The 18,822-nt window shown below is 44.3% G+C and overlaps 1 protein-coding gene across 5 annotated transcripts in view; it reads left to right on the top strand.

The window, feature by feature from the left end:
• The first annotated feature begins 8,266 nt into the window (after positions 1-8,266).
• The window catches only part of KDSR (3-ketodihydrosphingosine reductase), a 38,921-nt gene continuing 28,365 nt past the window's right edge, over positions 8,267-18,822 (top strand). For all 5 annotated transcript variants that reach the window (XM_007105111.4, XM_028480049.2, XM_028480051.2 and 2 more), the window contains exons 1-3: positions 8,267-8,452; positions 14,072-14,161; positions 16,187-16,243. In XM_007105111.4, coding sequence (XP_007105173.1) covers positions 8,345-8,452; positions 14,072-14,161; positions 16,187-16,243 — 255 coding nt within the window. In that variant the 5' untranslated portion in view covers positions 8,267-8,344. The remainder of the gene's footprint in view (positions 8,453-14,071; positions 14,162-16,186; positions 16,244-18,822) is intronic.

Below are 18,822 nucleotides of genomic sequence, written 5' to 3'. Positions count from 1 at the left end.
ATTTTTAAGTCTGTTGACTTTAATAGTAAATCGTTAAAGGTTATATTTTGCATGTCTTTGTTTTGGTTTGTTTTCATTTCATTTTTCTAACTGGTTTGCAACGGAAAGGAACCTGCACATTCAACACAATTTGAGAAGCACTGGTCTCAACTAAGAGTGAAAAGGGCAGTACTGCCTGATGGTTGCCAATCAGTCCTGCATAACATGGGGAATTCTCAAGACTCAGAAACAGCACTTGCTGTGGAAGGCAGCAGAGAACATAGTCATCATCTGTAAAGAGTGGTAGTGTTATTTTCCCTCTGCCTTTTTAAATAGCCTCTCATTAGGATAGTTTGTAGTATAGTTGTTTGCCTCTATAATTAGACCTTATTTAGCCCCATATCTGCTTCCTTTGATGGGATCTGTTAATCCTTCACCATAAGCAACGATAAAATTTATATACTTCTTCCTTCCCAACTCACCTGATTTGAGTCAATAATATATTTCTTAATGTTTACCTTTATAGTGGTAAATACTCATACTTCTATTACTTGATTTGTCAATTTTAACCAGTATATTTGGACATCAGGTATAAATGAGGCAATTAGTAAAGTCACCCTACCTTCCACATGTTTCTTCCTTCCCCTCCCAAAACATGTTTCTTTTATTATTTCTACGTTGTTAAGGTGTATAACATTTATATACCATCTTTACCCTAGACCCTACATTTGTTTTAGTCTTTGTTCTACAGTTAAACATATTCATTTGCCAAATTCTCAAAAGACAGTTCTTTTACTATACTTTTCTCAGTCATCTTTTGACCAGTTGAAGTTCCTGCTATAAGCTGAATGTTTGTGTCTCCCAAACTCACGTGTTAAATCCTAAGGCCCAACATGATGGTATTTGAAGGTGGGGTCTTTGAGAGGTGATTTTGGCCTCATGAACGGGATAAGGGCCCTCACTGAAGACACCCTAGAGAGCTCCCTTCCCCCTTCCTCCAGGTGAGGACACGGTGAAAAGACACATCTGTGAACCAGGAAGTGAGCTCTTATCAAACACTCAATCTGCCAGTGCCTTGATCTTGGACTTGCCAGCCTCTAGAAATGTGAGAAATAGATTTCTGTTGTTTATAAGCCACCCAGTCTATGGTATTCTGTTATAGCTGCCCAAACAGACTAAGATAATAGCCTTAATACTTTTCTCAAGAAGAACTCATGGGAAAAATATTTCCTTAATTATTACATGTTCAACAGGTGAAATACAGATTAGCTGGGTAGAAAACTTTTGCTCAACATTCCTTCCTTGAGGATCTTATAGATGTATCATTGCTCTCTCATGTTCAGTGTCACTGTGGAGAAATCTGAAACTAGCCTGATTTCCTTTTTAAACAAATGACCTGATTTTTTTTTTTTTCCTGATTGACCAAAGTCTTCATTCTTTTAAATCCAATGTTTTTTTTTCTATAGTTCTACATTTAAGTTCATGATCCCTTCTGTATTAGGGCTCTCCAGAGAAACAGAACAGATAGAAGATATGTATATACATGTATATAAAATATAAGAAGTTGGCTCCCGTGATTATGGAGGCTGGCAAATCCCAAGATCTGCAGGGTGAGTTGGCAAGCTGGAGACCTAAGAAGAGCCAGTGTTTCAACTCAAGTCCAAAGGCAAGAAAAATAGGCAATGTTCCAGTTCAAAGGTCATCTTCCTTGGGGGAAGATGATCTCTTCCTTGGGGGAGGGCCAGCCTTTTTGTTCTATCTAGTCCTTCAACGGATTGGATGAGACCCACCCCCATTGGGGAGGGCCATCTGCTTTACTCAGTTTACTGATTTAAATGTTTGTCTCATTAAATACACTCTCCCAGAAGTTCCCAGAATAACTTTTGACCGAATATCTGGGCACCTGGTGGTCCAATCAGGCCAACACATAAAATTAACCATCACACCACCTGAGTTAATTTTTGCAGAAGGTGTAAAGTTGAGGTTGAGTTTCCTTTCTTTGTCGATGGATGTCCAATTTTCCCAGCACCATTCCTTTTTTTTTTTTAAACATCTTTATTGGAGTATAATTGCTTTACAAAGGTGTGTTAGTTTCTGCTGTACAACAAAGTGAATCAGTTATACATATACCTATGTCCCCATATCCCCTGCCTCTTGCATCTCCCTCCCACCCTCCCTATCCCACCTCTCTAGGTGGTCACAAAGCACCAAGCTGATCTCCCTGCCAGCACTATTTCTTGAAAAGGCTACCTTTCCTCCATCAAACTGCTTTTGCACCTTTGTCAAAAACCAGTTGGGTGTATTAGTGTGGGTCTGTTTCTGGCTTCCATTGACCTATGTGTATATCCTTCTGCCAATACCACACTGTCTTTATTACTGTAGCTAAATAATAAGTCTTGAAATCAGGTAGACTGATTCTTCCCACTTTTTTTTTTTATGCTTTAGCTATTCTAGTTTCTTTGCCTTTTTATATAAATTTTAGAATAATCTTGTCTATAGCTACAAAAAAAATCTTACTGGGATTCTGATAGGAAGTACATTGAGACAGTATATCAGCTTGGGGAGAACTGACTTTTTCCAAATTTTTTTATGGTGATAAAATACACATAACGTGAAATTTACTACCAATCCTTTTTAAGTGAACAGTTTGGTGGTATGAAGTATATTCATATTGTTGTGCAACCATCACCATCTTCATTTCCAGAATTCTTTAATCTTGCACAACTGAAATTCTGTACCCGTAAAACCGTGACTCTCCATGACCTCCTCCCTCAGCCCCTGGAAACCACCATTCTACTGTCTCTCTTTTCTTTTTCTTTTTTAAAAAATTTTAATCTCCCCTTTCCCCCACATCCAGACTCTGGTAACCACCATTTTGCTCTCTGTTACTTTGAGTTTGGATTTTTTATTTTTTAGATTCCATGTATACGTGAGACCATGTAATATTTGTCTTTCTGCGTCGCAAAGTTTCTGTGAAATCTTTTCATATATCACTTAGTGTAATGTCCTCCAGGTTCATTCATGTTATCACAACTGACAGGATGTCCTTATTTTTTAAGACTGACTAATATTCCATTTTATACATTTACCACATTTTCTTTATCCATTCATTCACTGATGGACATTTAGGTGGTTCTAAAACCTGTTGGTGAAGTCCCAACACGGACTACAGTTCTAAAGTTCGGGTGAGAGGTGATGGGGCTGCAGAGGTTGACAGAATTAAGGTGAAAGGCTGGATAAGAATTGGAATGTTGGGGCAGACTCTATGTAAAGTGGTTGTGTCTCCTTTACGTGAATGTACTATGGGGATGGATTTTGTGTCTGATTGGGGAAAGCTTCCCCTACCTCGTACTGTAAATCAGAAGGCAGGTAAATCTGCCCTTCAATATTGATTGACCAGGCTAAATGGGAACCAATAACATTGCCTGAGCCCACACAGGCTGTTAATTTTAAACAGTATGGGAAGGAATTCCCTGGCGGTCCAGTGTTTAGGACTCCGTGCTTCTACTGCCGGTGGCCCAGGTTCGATCCCTGGTCTGGGAACTAAGATTCTACAAGCCGCGTGGGGCACCCCCCTCAAAAAAAAAAAAAGAAAACCGGTATGGGATACCTGGTTGAAAAAACATGTTATAAGACCGGTGTCTAGTTGGCTTATTTGAATTTTGGAGGTGCATATATTCCTCATCTGGGAATATTGCTAGATCTTACCCATAAAACCATTTGAAAGAAATCCTGGAATCTTTACTCAGACTGGGGCTTAGGGCACGACCTGTCAATGGCTGCTGAGATTTTAGACCAGAGAATTGCCATTGAAGGGGCAATTACTAGCTTGCTATTGGACATTAACGGAAACCGCCCCAATGACTGAAGTACATAAAATAATCTTGAAACCTGAAATACACAAGTTGTCTTGGGTGATGTTAAAGAAGCACTCTAATGAGGAAGGCAGTGCCCAGAAGGGTTCCATTAGAAAATGGAACCGGTTTTGCAGGCACACGGACCAGGGGAATGCAAAGAGGTGCACATGTGCTCACAGCAGGTAGACTCTTTTGCCCTAGGACCGACTTTGGAACCACTTGAGGAATTGCTGAACCTGTAGTTACCTGGGCAGTGCCGTCTGAGTGGCTCTCTATTGACCAAAAAGGAGCTGTTTGGTTTATGGATGGCAGTTTCGAGGTGAGTAGACAGCATTGTGTTGGAAAGGCTACAACTCTGATTGGAAAAGATGAAAACATCAGCTTGGTGGGCTGAGTTACCTGCTGTGAGTCCCTAGATTTGGATTTTGAAACCAACTCATAGGCAGCGGCTAACGTCCTGTCCATGTGGCTGGGTAGAAGGGCAACAGAAAACTGGCCCATTAAAGAGATGCCTGTAGGGGGCACGGCCCTGGGGAAATCACTGTGGGAGTTTAAGGGGTACATTAAAGTAGAGCATGTCACTGTTCATTAGAAGAACCTCCTTCTAGGATCAGAAGGTGATTGGAACCAGCAAGTGGATATCCTGGTGTGCCCACTTGAGGTGAGTACCTGAAATGAGTGGGTATGGGGGGCTGCAGCTCAGAGATGGGATGAATCTAGACATTGCCCTCGTGTACCGTCTGGGGCACAAAATGCCAAGAAGAACTTTTTTTTTTAAATCTGCCAACAAGAATGGCAGGGGCTGCGGATGGCTAAGGGGCAGATTCCGCAGTGGGGAAGGCTCAACACAGAGCTGGTGTTTGGACTGATGCTGGTAGCCCTGGAAGGCTACAAATGGGTCTTGACAGGGAGAGACATACTCTGGACTGGGCTTTGCATGCCCAGAGGGTAGACTCAAATGCTCAAAATACTATAAAAGGACTGGACCAGAAGATATTGCATGAATTTGGACTTCCAAGTTACATTTCTTCAGATCAAAGAACACACTTTGTACTAAACCCATAGTGTCCAATAACATAAAATAAATTTAAAAAATTTTAAATGGAAAAAAAAGTAAAAATAAGCCTATAATGTCCAACGATGGACAAGGAGCTATCACATCAGATGGATGTACCATGCTGTGTACCATCCTCAGAGTAAAGGTCTAATAGAGAATTGGAACAGGCAATTGAAACGTTTGTGGTCTCAAATGGGGGCGGAGGGGCAGATTTACATGCCTTCATGAGTGTGTGCTGACACTTACCATGAGGAAAACCAAGAAAGCGTCCCCAGTAGGTAGATTTCTCCACTTTTCTGGGGGTTCCAGAGACGAAGGGGTGGGAGAGGTCTTTCCATGGAAAAAAGATGGTGGTACGACTACACTTTTCTCTTTTTTCTCCACATCGCCTCAACTTTCTTATTTTTGTGCCTGATGCAGTGGTCCCAAGGACCAGGGCTCCAACTGTGGATGATGGAATCAGGGATGGTCCCCAAGCAAGAAATTGTAACTATACTTTTAAACCTTTACACCAGAATCCCTAAGAGGCTGATGAGTGAATTATGCCTTCACCCAACCTGACACAGCTGGGATCGATCATGAATGCAGTTGCATTGCCTAGTGGTTGGCAAAGCCCACTAGCTGTGTGTCTGTGTCACCCTGCCCTATATGATGAGTAGGAGTGGACTGAGAGGAGGATTTTGCTAGACTAGTATTCGTGCCAGCAATCCAGAACAGCAGGGTGCTAGGCTGAACATAATATCCTTTCCAATGGGGAAAAGTTTGAGTAAAAGTAAATCACAAATAGAAGGAGAAATGGTAGCCAAGGGGAAAGGAATGAATAAACAGATTATGTGACAAGGAAAATCCAATGCTACATAAATGCCTTGAAGGAGGCTCAGAGCAAGAGATGATATAGTCTCCCGAAGAGAGCTCAATTAGAAGACGTCTGGATGGGTGAAGATCACTCCTGTTTTGGGAAACGCATAGAGTCGAATGGAAACCTGCAAACCTGAGTGGCATTGCTTTGGGAGACATTTTGGTTGAATGATATGCTAAGCTTGACCAGTTGTTGATGAATGAGTGAAACTCTAGCAAATGTGCTACCTTTTGACTCTTATTTTTCAGGTTCTGTCTACTACTCACACCTCGATATGATGTAACACTGGCATCGTCTTAGCAGCAAGATTGCAATACTGATACTGATGATCATCAAATCTGTTGGGAAATTGAATTAAGAACCTCCTACTCCACACTGCCTCCTTCAAATGTTAGGCATATATTTGTTTTGTTGTAGAGGAGCTTTGGATGGATGGCCTTGCCCCAGGGGAAGGTCTGGCCTTTGCCGTTGGCTTCTTGGAGGGATTCTATCTCAGACCTGATAGAAGTGTCCTTGTTTAGATGAGGGCTGGCCAAACTGGATTTTAGGGTGGTCATGCCAGAAAGACCAGTCATGTGATTTAGGTGGACGTCCCCTGTCATGCATTATCAGCTGACCTGGACTCTGCCTTTAGCCACATGGACAGTCAATCAATCGTGCCTAATAATGAAGCCCCAGTGTAAACTCTGAATGCCAGAGGAGCTGCCCTGGTGAGCTGCCCTGGTTGGCAACACTCCATGGATACTGCCACACCCCAGTGCTGGGAGGGTCACATCTGGAGCTCTCCAGACTTTGCCCTGTGCACTTCTTCCCTTGGCTGACACTCGTAAACCATAACCATGAGTAAAACAGCTCTCAGGGAGCTCTGAGTCCTTCTAGCAAATTATCAAACCTGAGGGTGGCTTGGGAGCCCCTCCTCCAAACTTGCAATTGATGTCAGAAGTCTTGGGGACTGTGCCCTCAAATCTTGCAATCTGGCTAATTCTGGGCAATAAGTTAAGAAAGAAGGAAAACTCAGATCAATTCCTTTGCTCCCGAGCTCCTTAGTGTTTCTAAAAGTAACTTCAAAAAGGAAAAGCAAGCAAGCAAACAAAAGTACGTGCCTTGTGCAAACCAAAACCATAATGAAATGTCACTTTACACCCTGTAGGGAGGCTATAATTAAAAAGACAAATGATAGCAAGTGTTGGTAGGGATGTGGAGAAACTGGAACCCTTATATACGGTTGGTGGGGACCGTAAAATTGTGCAGCTTCTTTGTTAACGTCTGGCAGTTCCGGTTAAACAGTTACCAGAAGACCCAGCAATTCCACTCCTAGGTATATACCCGAGAAATGAAAAACTTATACATGAATGTTTATGCTCACAACAGCATTATTCATAGGAGCTAAAAAGTGGAAACAACCTAAAGGTCCACCAATTGATGAATGGATAAATGAAATGTGGTGTGTCCACAGAATGGAATATAATTTGGTCATAAACAGCATGAAGTACTGATACATTGTACCACATGATGAACCTTGAAAACATTATGCTAAGTGCAAGAAACCAGACACAAAAGGCTACACATTCTATAATTCCATTTATATGAAATCTGCAGGACAGGCAAATCTACAGAGACAGAAAGATTAGTGAGTGATTACCTAGGGCCAGGCCAGGATGGGGAGGAACTGGGGAGTGACTGTGAACGGGTAAGGATTTGTGTGCGCGTTTGGGGGGTGTAACTAAATGTTCCAAAATTGACAGTGGTGACAGCTGCACAACCCTGACTATACCAAAACCCATTACCTATGCACTTTAACCGGGCGAATTGTCTGGTGTGCAAATTAGATCTCAAAAAGCTTTTCATCTTTTTTAAACCCTGCCTTGGTAAAGAAGATGAACTCTGATCTCAACGAAACTGAATGATCTGGACGATTTTAAAAACTCCATGTTAAGGCTTTCCCGGTCCTCTGCAAAGCGAAAGTGGGCTGTGACCATTTTCTAAGTACGCCAAGAAAATACGAAATGGAGCCCGGGATTTCAGAGCTCGATCCCCGGCCTTCCATACACTAACGAGGTGCCGAGATCCCAGAACCGGGGCTTAGAAAGCTCCGACCCGCCTCCTCCGGCCTCGGGCGGACGGCACCCGGAGCCACGGCGCGGAGCGGCCCGGCCCCCGGGAGCGCGGCTCGGGAAGGCCCGGCGCCCGCTCTCCGCGGTCCTAAGCAGCACCCTCGCCACCAGCCGTGAGCGTCACCCAGAGGCGCGCCGGGGGGCGCCGCCCGGGCCCCGTCCGCTGCGCGCTCGAGGCAGCCCATCTCGCCGGCGGAGGGTGCGGGACCCCGTCCCGACGCTGGGAGCTCGGGGACCCCAGAGGACCCTCCGCTCAATCGGGCGGCGACCGCGGCCCTCTCGCCCCTGGAAGCGCCGCCCCCCGCGGTCGCGCCCTTCGCAGGCTCCGCCTCTTCCCCTCCGGCCGCCGCCCCGCCCCGCGCCGCGAACCCAAACACCGGGCTCCCACTGCGCGCGGCCGCGCGTGATCGCCGGCGCAGCCGAGCCCTGCGCGCCTGTGCCTGCGCCGCCCGCCCCAGGCCCCGGCCTCGGCCGAGCGATGTTGCTGCTGGCGGCCGCCTTCCTCGTGGCGTTCGTGCTGCTGCTCTACATGGTGTCTCCGCTCATCAGCCCCAAGCCCCTCGCCCTGCCCGGGGCGCATGTGGTGGTGAGTGGCCTCCCGTTGCTGCGCCGCCGCCTCCCGGCCCGCCGGTCCGCGACTCAGGCCGGGCCGCCGGCGTCCCCTTCTCCAAATGGAGGGTCACTTGCCGCCCTCCGCCCCGGCACTGTCTGTTCGGAGGGCCTCGGGGACCCGCCCTCCGCTGCCTCTGGCTCCTCCCGGCGCCGGAGAGCGGGGCGGCGCGGGCAGCGCCAGCGAGCTGGGTCCCCGCACTGCAGGGGCTCGGGAGGCGCTCGTTAATCCCCGGGGCATCCCTGGGATCCGGATATTTTTGTCCTCGGGTTTCCCGATGAGTCAACTGAAGAACAGAGAGGCTGAGAAACTTTGCCAAGGACACCGCGGTCGGTGGCGACGCCGGGCGAGGCGCGCGGTCCCGGCAGGGTCGCAAGGAGGCGGGCAGCGGGGAACCGGCTCCCAGCCTCCAGGACGTGCCGAGGCAGCTGGGAACTGGAAGGTGGCCTGTGCGAGTGACAGTTGCCAGAGGAATCCAGGAAATGACTCACCTGGGGTGGGGGTGGGGGGTTGCTCTAAACCCGGTGGGCTGGCAGTCCTGGCTGGCGGTGTTGGGTCGCTTCTGTCCAGCCTACACTGCCTGCCTCTTGTGAGCTCAGCCTGGGGTCGGCTGACTGCTGTCCCAGCGCAGTCCTCTGCCGTCGTTTTGGAGTCAGAGGGATGAGCCGAACGACCTGGCTCGTTAGTGCTTTAGGAATGAAGGGGATGTGGAGGGATTTGGTTTGTTTCTTACCAGAGGCTCATGTCTTCAAGGATCCCTTTTCTGCAGGTGGGGCACCTTTCTTAAACAGCGGGAATGCCTTCTTACCTGCGCCCAGCACGTCACATTTTGCTGTGGCTTTCTGGTCCGTTTTCTTACTTGGTTTTCTCACAACCCCGGGGACGTCGAGGCGGGAGGTTATGAATAAGCAAAATTCGCTCCTGAGCTGGCAGTGCAAATCCTCCTGGTGCCAGAGGTGACACAGGGGTGTCCCCGCCAAAATCCGAGCCTCTTCACTGAACTGGGATGGGATGGAACGGTCACTGCTTTTAGTGTGCTTTAAATCGGGACAGAGTTTGTGAATGGGAACGTATATTTTCTTTAATTCCTCTCGTAAAACTGTTAGTGTTTTTCCAACTCCTGCTATTTCGGATGTGGAAGATAGAGGAGGAGGTGAGTGTAAATTCATTAGAGAGGGAGAGAGGAGCAAAATTTTACAATCATGCTAAAGTCTGAAAGTGTCACGTCTGCAAGAAGACTTCTGCCTCGAAAGCGTGGCTTTAAAAGTTGGATTTTTCAGAAGTGGTGTTTGCAGAGCATAACTTGTAAAAATGTAAAGTCAAAGCAGTAATGAAAAGTTTCATTCAGTGTTTATAAGGGACTGGGAGCTGATGTTGACTCTGGTCCTACCAGCCCCATCATGCTTCTGCAAGCCACAGATAAGATAATAAACACATCTCCTGGGGTAGATCCCGAAGAATTTCTTATTTTCACCATCCCGTTTTAATATGCCACTATAAATAATGTGAGGATGACATGAATAATTCACATGATGTCACCATCTGTCTTCTTTTTTAATGTCATAAGAAGAGTGAAAGTGTAATTTTTTTTCTTGAGATTTGTTACGACTAGACCCAGTCGTGTTAGAAGAGGGGCCAGTGTTTAGAATGTCTTGCTGATGGGGAAGCATGAGCAGGCTTAGGTCATAACTTGTTTTGTTTTTAGAGCAATTCTGATAAACTAGTGTTATCTCCCTAATTACAGTGGTAAACCTATTCAGCAAGTCTTACACAGTATATACTTATTTAAATCAGCTGTTTTTTTTTTTTTTTTAAAAGCTGTTTAATTGACTTGGTGAGAACTAGAAAATCAAGTCCTCCCTTTTGGAGAGATAGGTGGGAGCAGCTGTCCTTGCAGCGAAGCACCCCTTCTCTTGCCCTCGGTAAGAGGTATATGGTGCGAATAAAGAGATAGTAACGTTTAAGACAGTATTTGCAATGAACAGTAAGAGGGAGCGACAAAGAAAGGAATTAAACTGTTATCTTTAGGGTCTCACATCTCAATTTACCAGTGGCCGGGCAACTCAATACATATTTACCATTTTTCTCAGCCATTAGGAAAATCTCTTATGTTTTCGTATACCGTTCAAGAGTAACATAGTCTAGATGGACTTATGTATATTCTTAGATACCGTCTATGAATTAGCTGGCTTGGCCTAGAAGGTCAGTTTCCTGTGAACCCTGACCCAAAAGTTGAAGTCTTATTCTTGTTTTTATGGATAAATCTTATAAGGTTAACCCTGTCCTTTGCTGTGCAGTAATTTTACGTAACTCGCTTACCTATTACAGTCTAGAAAAAAAGCCAGCAATAATCAGAATAGCTAGCATCTACATGGCACTTTAGAGCATATAAATTTTCTCAATAACCTCATCACTTCAGCTTCTATCAATTCATTGAATAACAAATAGGGAAATTTTACTTACAAGTTTTTTTTTTGGCATTGTATTTTTTTCAGGGAAATGTCATTGTACACCATTTTGCAAATTAATGTAGTCAAGTATTTATTTAGCAACTGCTTATGCAAAGTGCTGTGCTAGGAATGAGGGAGATAACTTGGACTTGGTGCTTGTTGTCGGGGAACTTAGAGTCTGGCAAGGGAGATAAGGCAGGTACAGAAGTAACTGCACGAGGTAGAAAGTGACAGGCAAAGGACAGGACAGGGGGACAGAATCCGGAAAAAATTCTTGGAGGAGGAGACATTGGAACTGGCCTCTGCAAGTTAGGTAGGATTTGGAAATGCAGCTGTGTGGGACAGGTTGAGTGGAGGGACCTCTAGGCAGCAGGAACAACATCATGAAACAGCCAAGGACATTTTTAGGGATCTTGCTAATTGCTATGGAATTGGAATATCTGGTGAAAATTAATAAGCCAAAACTACCCATGAAAAATTTCAATAGCAAAGAGGTCCTCAGAGGCAACTGTTAGCTGGGGCAGCAGGTATATTTTTACAGTAACCAGTAGATAATTGGTTAATTTTCCCAAAGAAATCCCTTCATTAGTGAGAAGTTGAGGCTCAAGAAAAAGTAGGGGCGTCCCATGGACATAGGTACATTGTGTAGGGGGGTGTCATGATGATTTTAAAATCATGAGATCGATTGGTCAGAGATGTTCTTTACAGCATGATTTATATCTAACAGTAAAATATTCGAAATAATCTAAATATCTAACAATAGGGAAATAGTTAAATATGTTTTGATACGGCTGTTTAATGGAATATTGTAAAGCCTTTTAGTTTTTTTTTTTTTTTTTTTGTGGTATGCGGGCCTCCCTCTGTTGTGGCCTCTCCCGTTGCGGAGCACAGGCTCCGGACGCGCAGGCCCAGCGGCCATGGCTCATGGGCCCAGCCGCTCCGCGGCATGTGGGGTCCTCCCAGACCCGGTTCCCCTGCATCGGCAGGCGGACGCGCAACCACTGCGCCACCAGGGAAGCCCCAGCCTTTTAGTTTTTTAACCTCAGACATTACAATATAATGTTTTTTAGAGTAGGATGCAAAAGCGTGTAAGGACAGATGCCTCTCTGACACTTGTTCTCCCCCCTCACCTGACAACTCCAGGCCCCCCACTCCCCTGGCCCATATTATATGATGTGTATAGGGAAAATGACTAGAAAGGTAATGTTACATTCATATTATTGAATAAAATATATATTGAGTCCTTCCTATATGCCAGGCACTGTACTAAAGCGCTAGGAATACAGTGGGGAGCCAGAATAGAGTTGGTATTTTTATGGAGTTTATGGGGTGGTAATGGAAGAGATGGTTGTGAATCAAATAATCACACAAGTAAATGCATGGCTGTTTGATTATGGAGTGATGTAAAGCAAAGAAAAAAAAAAGGATGGGGCTTCCCTGGTGGCGCAGTGGTTGAGAGTCCGCCTGCCAATGCAGGGGACGCGGGTTTGTGCCCCGGTCCAGGAGGATCCCATGTGCCACGGGGCGGCTGGGCCTGTGAGCCATGGCCGCTGAGCCTGCGCGTCCGGAGCCTGTGCTCCGCAACGGGAGAGGCCACAACAGTGAGAGGCCCGCGTACCGCAAAAAAAAAAAAAAAAAAAAAAAAAAAAGGATGCAATGCTGAAAAGTGGGTTGTGGTGCGATAGAGGGCAGTCCATGAAGGCTTTCCTGAGGTAGTGAGGTAGAGCTGAGATTTAATGGGTGAATCGATGCCAGTTAGATGAAAAGAGGGTAGGAGAGCATTCCTGGAAGGGAAAATAGAATGTGCAAAGGCCCTGTGGTTGGAGAGAGCATAGAACCAAAAGACAGCCAGTATGGCTGAGCTGTAGATGGTGAGGATTAGACTAGTGCAAGAAGAAAAGCTTTACTTTTCAGTATTTCCATGTGATCATGTATTACTTTATAATAAGCAGTCATTTAAAATATCGTAAGTATATGTAAGTGATTATTCTTTTCATCTCCTGTAGAGCTGGTCATGCATAGGAGATGTGTAGTAAAGAAATGGTTCATTTGGGTTTGGTCTCAAAGGCAGACTAGTGTTTTTTTCTTTTATTTTTACTTTTTAATTTATTTTATTGAAGTATAGTTGACTTACGATGTTAATTTCTGCTGTACAGCAAAATTTTTCTTATTTTTTTCCATTATGGTTTATCACAGAATATTGAATATAGTCCCTGTGCCATACAGTAGGACCATGTTGTTCATCAGTTCTGTATATAGTAGTTTGCACCTGCTAATCCCAAACTCCCACTCCATTCCTCCCCCACCCCCCTCCCCCTTGGCAACCACAGGTCTGTTCTCTGTGTTTGTGAGTCTGTTTCTGTTTCATAGATAGATTCATTTGTGTCATATTTTAGATTCCATGTATAGCGATCTCCTATGATATTTTGTCTTTCTCTGTCTGGCTTACTTCACTTAGTATGATAATCTCTGCGTCCATCCATGTTGCTGCAAATAGCATTCTTTCTTTCTTTTTTATGGCTGAGTAGTATTCCATTGTATATACATACCACATCTTTATCCATTCATGGATGTTTAGGTTGTTTCCATGTCTTGGCTATTGTAAATAGTGCTGCTGTGAACATAGGGGGTACATGTGTCTTTTCGAATTATCAGACTAATGTACTATTTATTAGCTAGATGTACAGGGCACTTCCCCCTCTCGTTCCCCCCCTCCCCCCGCCACAGTGAACTCAGAAAAATATCATAGGTGTACAATTGATAGCTCAGTACTCCATTCATTAGGTCTGGGATGAAGATGCTACAATAGCTGAAGATGTAGTTCCTGTAGGTTGGGCTTTAGAGCCCATCATAGTTATTTTATTTTATTTTATTTTTGCGGTACGCGGGCCTCTCACTTTTGTGGCCCCGCCCTTTGCGGAGCACAGGTTCCGGACGCGCAGGCTCAGCGGCCATGGCTCACGGGCCCAGCCGCTCCGCCGCATGTGGGATCCTCCCAGACCCGGGCACGAACCTGTGTCCCCTGCATCGGCAGGCGGACTCTCAACCACTGCGCCACCAGGGAAACCCAATCAGAGTTATTTTAAATAAACTTCTCACAGAAGGGAAATTTCAAGTGCTAAGATTTCTTAATTTCTGCTTTTAGGTTACAGGAGGCTCCAGTGGCATCGGAAAGTGCATTGCTATCGAGTGCTATAAACAAGGAGCTTTTATAACTCTGGTTGCACGAAATGAGGTAAGTTTTCTAGGTTCATTACTATTCACCCACTAATTCAACATTACATGAGTCACAGAGGCTATGTGACTGTCGCAGTGTTCACGCCTCTGGGGAAATCGCTCACGTCTGTGGTCGGAGGTGTGATTCCTGAGCCACTGGTTATTTCTTGTATTTGGGACAAAGACCTCTTGGCTGAAGTTAGGTTAGTTCCACAAATATTTTTTCAGCGCCAGCAACTCTTAGGCAACATCATGGACACTGCAGATCTAGGAGTGGCCAGAACCTAGTTAAGCGCACACCTGGCCACAGGAAGCCGGGGGGCCGCCACCTCCCCGGAGGTGCCGACAGCGGCCACCGTGGGGCTGGTTCCTGAATCCTGAAGGATGACGTGTAGGTGTTTCTCTGTAATTTGCTTATGACATGATCTCCACCTCTAGTGAAACCCAGACCCTGCAGGGCAATCTCACTCTTCCCCAGCGGTTTAGCAAAACATGTGTCTTTCTGTGCCGAGTCAACACAAGGTCTGTTTTTCTTTCTTTTTTTTTTTTTTTTTTAAGTGTCTGTTATTCTTGCCAGAGGCCAGAGCAGTGACACTGTATTCCCACGAGCAGTCATGGAGTCCCCTTGCTCTATGGGCGGGGGGAGGACCACGGCTGTCCTGCCCAATGCTGTCGTTCTGTGCTTGGCCTAATTGCTTGGGTCACAGTGGGTGCTCCAGACATCTTTGTTGGATGAAGAAATGAGGGAGAGATGATGGAGAGAGTGGGCGTTCCAGGGTGGCATCGTTGATTGGGGATTTTGGCTTCACCTGTGAACAAGGAGGGCGGTAGTGTGGTGGCTGCCAGGTAGGGGTGCACAGCTGAGCAGGAACCAGGGGGGATGGCAGGTCACGGAGGGCCCGGGGGAGATGTGTAAATAATGACACAGAATTAGGCTTGGGCGTCCATCATTTCTTTTAAAAATGAAGAAAGGCAGAATTAGCTACCTTTTATTTATCCTCTGACCCCTCCAACAACGCATCTGCTGTGGCATTGAAACCACCTTCCGTGACTGAAAACACGACTGTGATAAAATGGCATTTTGTGAGATTTAAACAATGCTGATATTTGACAAAAGGCAGCTGAAAAACGAGGCGGGGAGGCCAGCATCGCAGGTGCTCAGAAGCTCATTCTGTGGTCCTGGCATTGCTGGAGGTGAATGAGCCTTCTGGCCCTGAGGAAGTCTTGATTTTCTAATGTGATTTTCTATTCTGATTTTGCAAAGTCAGGTGGTGTACATCTTTATTAATAGAATAATATAATTTTATTAGAGGCACATTCTTGTTTAGAAAACCCACTTGTCTTTCAGAAGGATTCCCCCCTCCTTTTGTTCTTTTTTGCTGTCATGATGTATTTAAATTTCAGCTTTTATAGCAAATTAAGGCACTGTAAACCGATCTCTGTCTTCTTGAAAATGATTAAAACAAGCAGAATTGAGACCTTGGAAGAATTACACAATTACATGGGTTAGCTTTGCTTGTCCACAGAGTATCTTTGAAAGTATCCAGGCATAGGTTTACCTAGTCCGTCTAAAAACTGATTTTGACTATATTTCCTTTTTAGTAGAGGAGAAAAACATTGGACGGTCTCGTAGGAAAGCATTCTTGGCATGGAATCACGTGTACCCTTAAGTTTGGGAAGCACTGCATATCAGTACGGTTGTTCTTGTTTCATATCTAAGAAACGTCAAATTAAAACATTTATTAGAATTGATAGGGTGACCCTTAGCAATTAATACTGATAATAGGGATTTTGAGGTTCATTAATTTTTATTATTCTTTCTCTGCAATGAATTTAAAAACTTGCTTTCACTTAGCCATAGCTCAGCATACTTTACAGCTATGTGTCCACCATAGCTGCAATGTGTCTGCAATATGGGTGCTGTCCTGCGTGTTTTTTGGCATTTAATAAATCCTTGTACAACTAATTGCTTTTTCTCTCCTTTTAAACAGACAAGTGGACAAATAGACAATCAGTAGAACTAATTGTTCTCTGTTACTTTCAGGACAAACTGTTGCAGGCAAAGAAAGAAATCGAAAAACACTCTATTAATGATAAACAGGTAAAAATCACTGTCCTCATGACGCATTTTCTATACTAATCAACACAGGTTTGCAGAGGAAAAGAAGAGGTACTTCAACTGTGAATAGTTCATTGAAAGCACATAAGCTTTTCCGAATTAAAATACATATTAGGCTGTCTTTAAAAAGATGAAATTATTTGAGTTGTCTAGGATTTCATGTTATTACCAAAAACAATGTATAGACTCTAACACACATACACACACAAATGATCAAATAACAGAATGCTTTCCTAGAAAATTATTTCATTTCAATTATTTATTTAAATTAACTTAAGGGGAAGGAGGTATTAAAATTTTTTTTTGGTTGTGGAATTTTTTGATGAATAAAATGGTATGTATATATATACAATATGTATTTTAGTATAAAACATAATAATAAATTGATAGCCACACACTCATCACCAGCTTAAGAAATGGCATTTACCAGGGCTCCTGAAGGCTCCTCTGTTCCCCCTATCAGCCTCATCTTCCTGTCTCATTCCTAGAGGCAACCCCCAACTTGATTTTTGTGTTACTTCTTCCATTGCTTTTTAAAAATAATTTGACCATAAATGCATGTGATGCTAAGAAGAGTATTGTTTACTTCTGCTTCTTTTTGAACTTTATGGCATCATTCTTATTTTGATAGCTTTATTGAGATATAATTCACATACCATAAAATTCACTGATTTAAGGTGTACAGTTCAGTGGTTTTTAGCTTATCCACAAAGTTGCACAGTTATCACCAGAATCAATTGTAGAATACTTTCATCATCCCATAAAGAAAGTCCATATTCATTAACAGTCCCTCCTTGTTCTCTCCCAACCCCCTCCTAGCCCTAGGCAATCACTACCCTGCTTTCTCTCTCTAGGTTTATATGACATCATTCTTTGTGTACTCTCATGCAACTTTATTTCTTCACCTAACACTATTGTTCAAATTCCTCTCTGTTGCTGCATAAAGTAGTGGTTCATTCTTTTTTTTTTTTTTCCTGCTGTCTAGTGTTTTCTTGTATGTATAGACTACCTTCCATTCATCAGTTCTACTGTTGGTGGATACTTAGGTTTCCAGTTTTTTTGTTAGTTTGCTTTGTTTCTTGCTATTACTAAAGTTTATCTCTTTGTGCACTTGTGCAAGAATACAATATACCTAGAAATGGAATTGCTGAGTTGAGCGTATGCATCACCAAAGTGTTTACATTCTCACCAGTAGTCGTCGTTGACTCTTTGCCAACACTTGGTATTGGCAGACTTTCTAATTTTTGCCTTTCTGATGAGTTTTAAATGGTGTTTCACTGTAGTTTTAATTGCCTCTTTTCTTCCCACAAGAATATATTAGAGAACTTTGCATGTCAATATAAATAAGTCGGCCTCATCTTTTAAAACTGCTGTGGCATAATATTGAGTACCCCAGAGTTTATTTAATCTGTTGCCTCTTGTTGGCTATTTGTATTTTTTTTTTTTTTGCATTCTGTGCTGCACATAAAAATCCTCATCCATCTCTCTTTGTGCACGTATGTGAGTTTTTCTCTAGTACCTCTGCCTGTATCTCCTTCTCTGAAGCCCACAAACATTGCAAAGCTGCCAGCTCAGCAAATCTCCCCAGTTTTTTGTTTTTTTAAATATCCCTGTAACTTCTGATAGAGGATGAAACATCATCCAGAACCACAGATCTGAAATGTCCTGGCGGAAGGCCAGTCACGCCTGCTGCCAGCACCATCTCTGCTCCGGGCTTCTTCCTCATTATTCCCACTCCTTCATCTATCAGAAGGCTTCAGGTCATGTGGAAAGTTCTTGACTTGCACATCAAGGAAGGCGAAGATCATCCGAGCTGGGCTGGGCAAGTGGGAGCCTGATCCTGCCACTGGGCCCAGAGCTGGCTTGTTACTCCTCTTAGCAAAAGCAGTGCCCTGGGGGCATTCTTTTTCCTGGTAGATTGTAAACATTTTTTTTGAACTGTCACCGACCTGTGGTATAGGTTTTATTCACAGTAGATGATCTAATACTGTATGAAAAGGCATGTTTAAAATTAATTGTATGAGTCCTACTCTCTTTTTAAAAAAATGTCTTCTGTATGATGATGGGATACAATTCAAGGACAAGCCAGCTAGTCTGGAATATTCCAGGTTACGTTTGCGAAGGGGCTTGTTTCCTTTTCATAGGAATTTAGACCATTAGGATGGGGTTCCTTCTTGCATTAAATACAACTTCCTGCCTGATGTATCAGTCCTAAGGCAACGGGGCTCTTTTTATCCAACCCTTTGGCCTCACTTCTCACATCGTGGCTTCTTAGAGCTGGAAGGGATCTTGCTCGTCACTAGCCTGTGACACTGTTACTCTACAGGTGAGACCACTGCAGACGTCTCGGTTTCCTCTCAGCTGGTGAATGAAGGGACAGGATTGGAACCCCGGCTTCCCCAGTGCCGTGCCTGTTCTTCCCACCACATCACACGGCCTTGGACTTGCAACTGCCCCTGAGTGCATATCGTGGGTGTGTGCGCCCTTCCGTACACACACGCTCTGTCTTCCTCTTAGCTTGGCGGCCAGTCTCAACAGGGAGGAAACCATGGAAAGGCTGA

This window comes from Physeter macrocephalus, chromosome 19 (genome assembly GCF_002837175.3).
Source record: "Physeter macrocephalus isolate SW-GA chromosome 19, ASM283717v5, whole genome shotgun sequence".
Lineage (NCBI taxonomy): Eukaryota > Metazoa > Chordata > Mammalia > Artiodactyla > Physeteridae > Physeter > Physeter macrocephalus.
This window is presented reverse-complemented; position numbering and strand designations above follow the sequence as displayed.